Source organism: Sardina pilchardus, chromosome 2 (genome assembly GCF_963854185.1).
Source record: "Sardina pilchardus chromosome 2, fSarPil1.1, whole genome shotgun sequence".
NCBI classification, from domain to species: Eukaryota; Metazoa; Chordata; class Actinopteri; order Clupeiformes; family Clupeidae; genus Sardina; species Sardina pilchardus.
In genome coordinates this window covers 46870957-46883456 of record NC_084995.1, presented here as the reverse complement: position 1 = coordinate 46883456, position 12500 = coordinate 46870957, and the positions used below count along the sequence as shown (strand labels likewise).

General features: G+C 43.3%; 1 protein-coding gene across 2 annotated transcripts in view; it reads right to left on the bottom strand.

Annotated features, from left to right (window-relative positions):
- myo10 (myosin X) overlaps positions 1 to 12500 on the bottom strand; it is a 147756-nt gene that overhangs the window by 72644 nt on the left and 62612 nt on the right. For both annotated transcript variants that reach the window (XM_062530835.1, XM_062530834.1), the window contains 7 exons: positions 12467 to 12500; positions 11194 to 11379; positions 7765 to 8454; positions 4615 to 4735; positions 2765 to 3008; positions 1987 to 2082; positions 1 to 89 (listed from right to left, as the gene is read on the bottom strand). The exon at positions 1 to 89 is cut by the window's left edge and continues 5 nt beyond it; the exon at positions 12467 to 12500 is cut by the window's right edge and continues 228 nt beyond it. In XM_062530835.1, the coding sequence (XP_062386819.1) occupies positions 1 to 89; positions 1987 to 2082; positions 2765 to 3008; positions 4615 to 4735; positions 7765 to 8454; positions 11194 to 11379; positions 12467 to 12500 (1460 nt within the window). The remainder of the gene's footprint in view (positions 90 to 1986; positions 2083 to 2764; positions 3009 to 4614; positions 4736 to 7764; positions 8455 to 11193; positions 11380 to 12466) is intronic.

Below are 12500 nucleotides of genomic sequence, written 5' to 3'. Positions count from 1 at the left end.
CATTCTGAGGATTGGCCTGTTCAGCGTTCATCTCACTGATCTCCTGCTCAGTGGAGCCGTGCACCTGACTTAGCACACTGAACCAGTGGCTGGACACACACACACACACACACGCACACGCACACACGCACACACACACACACATTTGATTATTTTATTTGGAATGACCAATACTGATTAAAACAACACAGCATCCAAATAGTGACAAAGAGCCTGTTATATCTCACTAGACAATACAAACATTATGCTGATAGTCACAACCACATGAATGAATAAATAAATAAATAAATAGGCTATGTATCTTAAGGATAGAGGTGGCATCGCCTTCTCCAAACATGCAGACTACCTATGATTGCTGATACAGAACAGTATTTGGCTAATCGCTTGGAGGTCTTTTTACTCAGTCCAGCAATTTGCAAGCCTCTGAGGCAGAGTCTGTGCACATGTCCTAGACTACCATTTAGGATAATCAGTTTGGTACTGTAACCACATGCAGCTAAAGCATTTGTTAATGGCTGGTATTTTAACATTTTCTCAGAAAAACACAGTTCCATGTACGCATCAAAGCAACAACCTACTTCCAAAATCAGAATGTTCTTAGAAAGTTCATTGACAACTACAATGTCTGGAGTGTTCGGTGATTCTCTGAGGACACTCCTTAGAGCATATGCGTTGTCATTCAGATTTGAAAACCAGTTGATTTGAACAGTCTTATTTGTGTGTATGTTGCTTTGTTCAGAAGATTTACGCAGTTCTTGTGCTGTTATGGTTACAATGCGGTCGTGGCGCGCGATGTAAAGGCCTTCAAACGCAGGGCACCCGTTCATAATGTGCGCTGTGGATTCCATTGTTTTATCACTATGTAGTAAGCAGAATGGCTCATGATGTTTTGGAAACCAGAGAGAGAGGTTGTATTTGGTCGGGAGAGTTTGCAGCCGGGCTTTGATAACAAATTTAAAGATACCTTCGTCGACGGCTGGATTTTGTAGCGCAGAGTGTGAGACTGTGTGATCAGCGCTCTGCAGGCATGCAAGTTTCCCTTGCAGGCGCAGGTTGACCCAATGATCGCGCTGTTGCGCTTGAAAGTGTTGCAGTATTCCATACCTGCACGTCCGACTGTTCAGCTTCTTGCTGGTTCCAGTGTGATGTATAGTTGCCTCAGCATGCACGTTTAAGACACACACACGCACACACACACATGTACGCACACACACACACACACGCACGCCCACGCGCACACGCACGCACGCATGTACGCACACACACACACACACGCACACGCACGCACGCATTTACGCACACACACACACGCACGCACACATTTACGCACGCACGCACACACACACGTTTTAAAACATACTATTGCACACACTTAGCTGGACACGCACGCATGCACGCTAGCATGTTTTAAAACGTACTATTGCACACACTTGAAACATGTGTAGCATATCTGATTATTTAGCTACTGTATTTGATAATCTGATTGTGAAGTGAAGTGGTTTCTTCATTTTGAAAATGACCATCAACTCATTTGAATGTCACTCAGCAACCATAGGATAACATCAGAAATATTTTCTGTGGTCTCTTTATTTTTGATTCAAATAACACACGCACACGCTCACCTAGCGTCCTCTGCACACACAGACACACAAACACAGACTCACCTGGCGTCCTCTGCAGACACACACACACACACACACACAGACTCACCTGGCATCCTCTGCACACACAAACACACACACAGACACAGACACAGACTCACCTAGCGTCCTCTGCAGACACACACACACACACACACACACACACACAGACTCACCTGGCATCCTCTGCACACACAAACACACACACAGACACAGACTCACCTAGCGTCCTCTGCAGACACACACACACACACACACACACACACACACACACACACACACACACACAGACTCACCTGGCGTCCCCTGCATAAACACACACACACACACACACACACTCACTCACCTGGCGTCTTCTGCAGACTCTGCGGTCAGGTGGTAGGTACGGTCGGCCATCACCACATCGATCCCGTTAACTCTGCCTGGGCACTCAAACACCTCTCTGTTAACACACACACACACACACACACATTGATCCCGTTAACACTGTCTGGGCACTCAAACACCTCTCTGTTAAAACACACACACACACACACACACACACACACACACACACACACACACACACACACACACACACACACACACTGATCCCGTTAACACTGTCTGGGCACTCGAACACCTCTCTGTTAAAACACACACACACACACACACACACACACACACACACACACACACACACACACACACACCTCCCAGCCCACCTGGCAGAGCGCAGGTCTAGCGCCCCCTTGAGGTGGTCTTCCTTGTCGCTGGTGTAGTAGAGGAGGCTGTTGTGGCGCAGCACAAACCACACACACACACACACACACACACACACACACACACACCCCAGCCCACCTTGCAGAGCGCAGGTCTAGCGCCCCCTTGAGGTGGTCTTCCTTGTCGCTGGTGTAGTAGAGGAGGCTGTTGTGGCGCAGCACAAACCACACACACACACACACACACACACACACACACCCACACACACACACACCCCAGCCCACCTTGCAGAGCGCAGGTCTAGCGCCCCCTTGAGGTGGTCTTCCTTGTCGCTGGTGTAGTAGAGGAGGCTGTTGTGGCGCAGCACAAACCACACACACACACACACACACACACACACACACACACACACACACACATACCTTGCAGAGCGCAGGTCTAGCGCCCCCTTGAGGCGGTCCTCGTTGTCGCTGGTGTAGTAGAGGAGGCTGTTGTGGCGCAGCACAAACCAGCGGCGTTTCCAGTTGCGTCGGGACAGCGTGGAGGAGCCGCCGCCCTTCTTCCTGAGCCAGCCCTGTTTCAGGGCCTCCTGCTTCGCCCGGAACCACAGCAGCGTCTCGTCCCGCAACACACACCACCGCCGCCGCCACACACCCAACACTCCACCTGATGTACAACACACACACACACACACCAGCCAAGCACACACACCAGCCAAGCACACAGACAAACACTTCAGTGCACACACACAGAAAACAGAAAACAAGCACACACACACACACACACACACACACAGTGTGTCTGTCTGTGTATGTCTGTCTGTATGTCTGTGTGGGTAAGTGTCATACAGTGAGGAGCACATGTATTTGATACCATGCTAAAACAGGAATATAAAATCATCATTTGACAATTGATCTTAATGTCTTCATTAAAAAAATGGGTAAAAATCAAACCGCCAAGGACACCAATTTTCTTTGTGATTGTAGAATGCATTGTAAATAGATAATTGTTTTCCTTAAATGCTAGGTTAAGGAAGTATTTGACCCCCTATGTAACCCTATGGGAATTGTTTGATTTGCATTGAGCTCAATGAGCATCAAACAGGCTAATAGGCCTACTGGAAAAGGCACCATGCCAATCTCTAGCTATGGTGAAAGGTATGTAATGATGTAGGGCTATTTTAATTCCAACGGCCAAGGGCACTTTATCAGGATGCATAATATCCTGAATCCATGAAATAGCTGGCATTAAAAATTAAAAATCTGCCTGCCTCTATGTTAACCCTATGTGTTAAATTCCCATAGGGTTACATTGGGGGTCAAATACTTCCTTCCCTCTAGCATTTAGGAAGAACATTGAATTATTTAGGAAACATTCTTCAATCACAAAGAAAATTGGGGTACTAAGCGGTTTTATTTTTACTCAATTTTTGAATTAAGACATTAAAGGAATAGTTTGGAATTTTGGACATAGGACCTCATTTCCAACTTTACCGAGGTGAAATAGGTCGGTGGAGACCGTTTTTTAATGCGTTTAACCCCTTCCTTCAATTGCAGCGTTCCCCTTTGCTAACGCTGGTTCTAAGCTAACGCATTTCAACGGTAACATCCAAAACTTACCAAAATCGTCTTACTCACTCCACAGCACACCCGAGACAAGTCAATTAAAACGTCAGACTATCGATATACATGTCCGTGTTGATAGAATAATTTTAGAAATAAAACTAACCTTGCAACTCAATGATTTATTACATTTTGAAGGACTAGTTTCTCAATATCAATCCGCCACTGCCATACAGGGAATAAAGTAGGCTATTGCAATGCGATGCAAAGTTAGTTTTATTTCTAACATTGTTCTATCAACACAGGCATGTGCATCAATAGTGTTACGTTATAATTTATTTGTTTCGGGTGTTCTGTGGAGTGTTTTCAGTGGCAGGCTGGATGTTACCGTTGACTTGCGTTATCTCGGCACCAGGTTAGCACGAGATGAACGCTGCAACTCAAGGAAGGGCAGAAATTCACTGCCTTCTTCTTCCGACCTATATCACCCCGACTAAGTTGGAAATGAGGTCCTATGTCCAAAATTCCGAACTATTCCTTTAAGATCAATTGTCAAATGATGATTTTCTATTCCTCTTTTTAGGCAACTTTAGCATGGTATCAAATACATTTTCTCCTCACTGTGTGTTGTGTTTGTGTGTGTGCGTGTCTACATCTATGTGTGTGTGTCTGTGCATCTGTGTGTGTTGTGTGTGTGTGTGTGTTTCTACCTTTCAGGTAAAGAAAACTGTGAAAGTAGGGGAGCGTGACGCAGCTGTAGACAGAATCTCTTCGACCCAAAGAATCACCATCCGAGTCACACCTGTCAAAGTCATCATCGCTGCCCTCCATCTACAAACACACACACACACACACACACACACACACGATTTAACAGGTAACCAGTACGCATTTTGACCAACATGAGGTGAGTAACTGTGTCACGATTCTCCAAATCTTTGATTTGGTTTAATATTTTATCTTGAAGTCATGATTCAATTACATTTTCAATCTTTTTTAAAAATATTACTATTGATATTACTATTGTTATTCACAAAAATGAACCACATTTGGTGGGCTTTAGTGTTATTGCTGCCGCTACTCTGAGACAGGGCTTTGGCCTAGGGTGTGGTTCAGGGACTCTATAGCGCTACCTAGCGCGTTGTTTGTTGTGGTTGACACATACATTCACAAAAATGAACCAAATTTGGTGGGCATGTGTGTTGTATTAATCTGAACAACTTTTAAATTTAAACTACATAGTGAATATTATGATTATGATTATGATTTTTGCACATAATGTATTTTGAAACACTTCTCCTTGATGGTTTACCCAAATCATGTCATATGAGCAGTAAATGATCTTGAGGGGTTGCCCAGGGCTGTAGTCTACGTGATACGCAGGTATACGCCGTATAACCACCTAAAAAGTTCATGGATTTGCATATATCCAGTAAAACATAGGCAAAGATACGTGTCAACAACCTCTGAAATCATTCAATCGCTCTGGAGTAGCTGGAAGAAATCAACGTCAGTTAGGCCTAATGGTTATTCTTTATTTATTTAACGCTATTGAAAAACACGCAGCATTAGTTAAGCTGAATTTCCTTTTCCTGCTCTCCCTCTCTGACATTCACGCATCTGTCTACACATAAGCAAAAAGCCCCTCCCCTCCGTGCACACCGCATCTGTCTCCATGAAAACCTGAAAACCAACGAGATCATCCTTGGAAGCGTTCGTAGTCGCACTAATGCACCTGACGCTGCTTGGGTGGAAGCATAAAATTCTTCCGCAACTTTTGTAGACTATACGTGGAACTTTACCAGTAGAAGTAAAATCGTTCTCCTTGGCCTGCTCTAGTGTGCGCTCAATGGACACCCGCCCTCGACATGCACATTTAATCCAAATATAACATTCACAATCGTGAACGCAATGACGCACAGAAGACGACTACTGTAGCTAAATTAGCCTACTGTTAAATCTGGTTGTCATTAGTAGGCTATGCTGCAGACATTTAATTAAAACTCTTGCATTCAAGTTGACTGACCATCTCAATACCAATGTTTTTCAACTCCAAGACTTGAAAGGGCCTATTCCCAAGGAGAAAAAGTATTTGCTTACCTTAAAACTTAAAACACATGTGGGGAAACTGTAACTGTCTAACCAAGAGTAGCCCAAAGAGTATAGAAGTACCATTGAGTAGCCTATGATAAGCCTAGCTTGCTATTATTTTTGCACATCATGTATTTTTGATGTATGACATGGCGAAGGTTTGAATTATGGCGTCTTATTAAAGAAACAGGAAGTTGGTGTTATAGGCAGAAAAAAAGGTTATCATTTGAGACCTCACGAGTGAATCTCGTGTATTTTATTAATTTTTCCCAAGTGAAGCTGCAATGACCCAAACAACCACCAGGTGGCACTTGTGAGCAAGCAAGCTGAACATCTTCTCTGCCTTTAATAGCCTAGCCCTAGTCTCACAATAAAACTTGTTATTGTTTATGAAGGTGTCTTCTGTTATGGCCTGTGCAGACTACACGACTTTTTTGTCTTTCACGATTATCTTTTGCGATTGACCATGTCAGACTAGGCGATCAGAGAACCACAAAATCATGCAGTGTCGTGGCCGCAAGAGTGGCCACATTACAAGATCATTTATCGTAGCCTTCTCGTCGTGTGTCATTACAGTATCAGTGTCAACACGGGAGTCGTAGGAGAATAAATTGTGGGTCGTTGAACATGTCAGATTACAAGACGCTTCCTCCTTCGAACGTCGTTCCCGACTTTGAATATTCGGACCCGACAATGGAAATTTGTCGGCCACGACACAATCGTAGCAAAATCGGGTTGAAATTGTGTAGTCTGCACAGGCCATTAGCCTATTTCATGAAGAGGCATCTGGCTGTTTCGTTTAGGTTTGTTTTGCGGTCACTAATGGTTTCATGAGGTCACAAGGCCAGTTTCCACTAAAAGCATAAGCCTATGTCCGAAGTGCAACTTGTGATCTCGTTTTTGGGTTAGTTCATACATTTTATTTAAAATGTGTGGATAGGCCGATGGTACGCTTGTTTTTATGCTGGCAACAAAACAAAATGGTTCACGAATGTTATTCTTGATTCTAAATGCGGGAAACAATTAAAAAATAAAATGTCCTATTTACCGATGTCCTATTTACCGATATTTACCACAAACCTCTTGCCTACATTAGGCTATATGTTTATTTGAAATGTAAGCTGGCTATTGTCAAATTTGTAAAATAAAATAGGCCTACAGGAGAAACTATATGGTTTATGCTCTCTTATGCTGTTTCATTCCGAACCGAAAGCAAAGGAGGGAGAATGAATTACAAACGTTTCACTTTTTTTTTTTTTTTTTTTTTTATTATTATTACTATTATTATTATTATTACTACTCTTTGCTCATCTATGCTTTTATCTATTACTGTTTGTTTTTTTGTTTATGTAAAGCACATTGAATGACCTCTGTGTATGAAATGCGCTGTATAAATAAACTTGACTTGACTTTTGCATAAATAATTCCTGAACGGTTTTGATCAGGCGGGAAACAATTAAAATTAAAATGTCCCATTTTCCGACGCACTACAAACATCTTGCCTATTTAAATATTCTATTATTTGGGCCTATTACAAAAGTTAGTTTTTCGTTAGAAAACAATTTCATTTGAATTATGGACTGCCTTTGAATGAAGTTTCAAGACGCTAAGAAACACATGTTTGCCCCGTGGCATTAACAGCGACTTAATTTATTTCAAAAGGATATGACCTCATGAATCCTATGGTTGTTTGTGTGTTCTTCTTGTCTTTTTTGACCTATAATGATTATAGGGGATGCATCTCAGTGGTTAGATTTGTGTGTGCTCACCGATGCTTCAGAGCTGTAGTATTGGGCTCCTGAGCTGGTGCTGGTAGCCCTGGAAACCCGCTGCTGTGATGGCCATTGGTTGGCATGAGATGAAGGCTGCCTTGTTGTCATGGCAACATCTTCATCCTCAGAGTCTTCATCTGGAGGAATAAGCTCCTCCCCTTCCCCTGGCTGTAGGAGGCAGGAGGCGGGGCCACTACCAGAGGGCAGGCTGTGATTGGCTGTGAGTGGCTGTGTGGGCGGCGGCATGCACACGTTGGCATACAGCTCCTCCTCCTCCTCTGATTCGTCGCCGCTGCGGATGCCGCTGGTGCGCTGGCCCTCTGATTGGCCGGTTTCGCTGGGGTTGGGCGAGTCATCGGCCCCGAGCCCTTCGTCCACATCCTCCTCCTCTCGGCCAGCCGCCTGCGCGCGTGTGTGTGTTTGCGTGTGTGTTTGCGTGTGTGTGTGTGTGTGTGTGTCTGGCAGGGTGCTCTCGATGCTGCGCACACACTCGTCGATCTCGTGGAAGTTGAGTGCGTGTAGGAAGTGCTGTGCGGCGCGGCTGGCCTGGGCGTCGATGACATCACGCATGACATCACGCAGACGCCGCAGGCGCTCCTGAGACTCCGCCCCCAGACTGCGCTCCGTCTCCTCCTTCCGCCGCCGCAGACGCTCCATCTCCCGCTCCAGCCGCAGCACCTCCTCCACCTGCACACACGCACGTAAAATGTGATGAATTCTGCACTGTTTAATTACTGTTAAAATGTGATGAATTCTGCACTGTTTAATTACTGTTAAAATGTGATGAATTCTGCACTGTTTAATTACTGTTAAAATGTGATGAATTCTGCACTGTTTAATTACTGTTAAAATGTGATGAATTCTGCACTGTTTAATTACTGTTAAAATGTGATGAATTCTGCACTGTTACTATGTTCACTTTATTGGAAACTCTCAGTGTTTTTTTTTTTATTTATCTTTTTATTTTTCTTAAAGAAGAGAGTGAGTTTGTTAACTGAAATATAACATGTTGTATTTTCTATGAAATGGCCTAGGGACTTTTACCGTGACGGAAACACCTAGGGACTTTTGTGTAGGAACGGATGTTGATGGTGCAGTTCATGTATGAGTGTTCGTGACAGTGGTCATTAAAAGTTAGTGAACTATACGTTGTGTTTATCATTGAATAACATCTCAACGGCAGCCTGGAACTCAACATTAGCAAAATAGTGGAAATGAATATGACATCTGTAAATCCCAACCCCCACACCCCCAATGCTCCTCAACAACGCAGCTGTTAAGATTGTGGAGTCTGTAAGGTTCTTGACCACAACCATCAGCAGCGACCTAATATGGGAAGCTCCCAAACTCTACATCAAAGGATGCACTTTCTCAGGATGCATGAAGCCAGGAAGCCAGCATGCCATATTTTTAAATTTGTGACCGTTCAAAGCGAAATCAGTCACTTTGCGAACAACATTATCTTGAGAAAATCCACAATAAACAAACTTCCAGGTTACAATGTTGAATTTCACGTTTTCGCATAATTCGACAGTATACAGTCTAAAGTTTCATATTGTGAACTCATTTCACGGAAAAATATAAGTTTTGACTGTTAAACCCGACGAAGATTAAACTCATTCCCGTCACAATGCTTAAAAAGGTGATTTGAAGTAAGAAAATTCAGTATCAAGCAGACAAAGGCAGTTTCAGAGATTATAAAGCATGGTAAGGCATTTATTAGCTAACAACAGTTCAAGACTATGGCCGGAGACCCAGCGTAACACACCACTTAAGGCGATGGCACTACTGAGGTCTCCTGAGCTGTGTGGTCTCTCTGCATTTAAAGGCCTTGCCTCTTCTTGATTGAATCAAGAAGAAAGGCCTCATCATCAATGATCAGTCACACGGTCACAAGGCAGTTGCATCACATGGGTAGTTGGTTGACCAGGGTGTTCGTAGTCTTGACTAAGGCAGTGATAAAATATTTCTACTACAGATTTCTCCTCTTCAGGCATATCCTGACACTCTTTTAAATCTTCCTTTTGAACTTATCTTTTTTTTTTTTTAAAAGGCATTTAAGCTAAAGAGCTGCAGTTGTGGCAATAGAATACTATTTAAGATAGTGAACAGGCCATTGCAATAGTCGATTCTGCTGGAGATAAAAGCATGGATCAGTTTTTCCAAATCCCTTTTTGACATAAGACCTCTTAACTTGGCAATGTTTTTTAGGTGATAAAATGCTGACTTAGTAACTGATTTCATGTGCCTGTCACTATCAATGAGAACACCAAGATTTTTGACGATATCTTTTGTTTTAATACCCTTTGTGTCAAGAATAGTGGCAACTCTGTCTCTTTCATCTTTTTTCCCAAAAATAATTGCTTCAGTTTTATCGGCGATCAGCTGAAGAAAATTGTGAGCCATCCAGTTGTTGATTTGATCAATACACTGGTAAAGATGTTCAAGGGGGGCATAGTCATTAGGTGATAGGGCAATATAAATCTGAGTGTCGTCTGCAATGATATGAGATTGCGTTGCTCTTGATGATTTGCCCAAGTGGGAGAATATAAAGATTGAAAAGCAGCGGACCAAGAATCGACCCCTGGGGGACACCACAGGTCAAGGGCATTATTTCTGAGGTGCAGTTTTCCATGCTCACAAAGAAACTCCTATCTTGTAAATATGACTTTAGCCAACTAATGACTATACCAGTGAACCCCACCCAGTATTCAAGGCGATGTAGTAGTAAGCTGTGGTCCACTGTGTCGAAAGCTGCACTTAGATCTAAAAGAACCAGGACAGATGTTTTGCCTTCATCGGTGCTAAGACTAATGTCATTGATAGCTTTGATCAATGCAGTCTCTGTACTGTGATTGGCTTGGAACCCTGATTGAAAGTTATCAAGGCAGCTATTTGCAGTAAGGAAAGTGCTTAATTGATCAATTGATTTCCAATGAATGGTAAATTTGATATTGGTCTGTAGTTGTTTACTACAGAGGTTTCGAGGTTATTCTTTTTAAGTAGGGGCTTCACAACTGCTCTTTTCAGAGATGTAGGGAAAATTCCAGTAGCTAAAGATGTGTTGATGATCTGAAGCACATTAGTGGCAACAAGGTGGAACACAGACTTGAAAAATTTGGTGGGCAGGATATCCAGGTCTGATGTTGAGGAACTAAGACAGGTGCAACATTAGAATGTCATTTAAGCTAAAGTGCTACATGTGCAACATTAGAATGCCATTTAAGCTAAAGTGCTACAGGTGCAACATTAGAATGCCATTTAAGCTAAAGTGCTACAGGTGCAACATTAGAATGCCATTTAAGCTAAAGTGCTACAGGTGCAACATTAGAATGCCATTTAAGCTACAGTGCTACAGGTGCAACATTAGAATGCCATTTAAGCTAAAGTGCTACAGGTGCAACATCAGCATTAACATTCAATCACCTGCCACGCCTCGTCGCCTGCCCATGTGGTATCGGCCGTGGCATCACCTGGAAACGCCTCAACTATGGACACCTCACCAGACGACTCCTCAGGAGAGACTGCAGATGCAGCTGCGTCTTCCTCAGGGGAGTCTGCAGATTTCTGTGAGCCTTTGCCAGACTCCGACTGGTCCAATGCATCTGCACTCTAGGAGTTCAAGGGGATTAACAGATCACACACACCAAACAGATTTTACACTCGCCTTCGATGCCGTTGTAAATTTCACGATAAACTCACACCTTGACTGCATTTCGTTCTATAGTAATGCGCTACCACAACTAGCACAAAAGTTAGAGTGGCTGCGTCTCATTGTTGCATGCTAACCATTCATATGCAGGGAATATATTTCTTGGTGGAAGAATGATTACATTTTGTACTTTTGTTGCTGTACCTTTGTTTCATGAAATCTTGCTAGATTGACATAGTAACCGTTTTAGAAAAGCAATAAGCCGACTCGAGTCCGTGGTTTACACTGAATTTAGAACAGCTAAGGGGGTCGTGCCTAACAACATCCCTTAGCTGTTCAAATGACAGTATAAACCACAGCTTCTCGGGGCTTATTGCTTAAATATAAATGAATTTAATGTACTATTATTATTACTGCTATTATTAATATTGCTCTTATCATAAAGAGAGATTACCCAATCTGAAGGGTTTGGGTAATCTGTGATTGGAGGTAGGGTTAAGGGTAGGCTGAAGGGTTAGGGTTAAGGTAATCTGTAGGAGCATTTCACAATAATAACAATGCACCCACGCTGTCCTGAACAACAGCATTCCCACGCTGTCCTGAACAACAGCATTCCCACGCTGTCCTGAACAACAGCATTCCCACTGTGTCCTGAACAACAGCATTCCCACTGTGTCCTGAACAACAGCATTCCCACTGTGTCCTGAACAACAGCATTCCCACTGTGTCCTGAACAACAGCATTCCCACGCTGTCCTGAACAACAGCATTCCCACGCTGTCCTGAACAACAGCATTCCCACTGTGTCCTGAACAACAGCATTCCCACTGTGTCCTGAACAACAGCATTCCCACTGTGTCCTGAACAACAGCATTCCCACGCTGTCCTGAACAACAGCATTCCCACTGTGTCATTACGTCATTTGGGTAAGACATTTCTAAGGATGACCTGACAATACGCCAGTCAGGTTATGGCAAACCAACACATCACTAAGGATGACCTGACATTACGTTTCTTTAATGGCAGTGTGTCTCCTTGACGACCATACCTGACTGATTCGTTGTACCTCTTCTCTTTTCCTC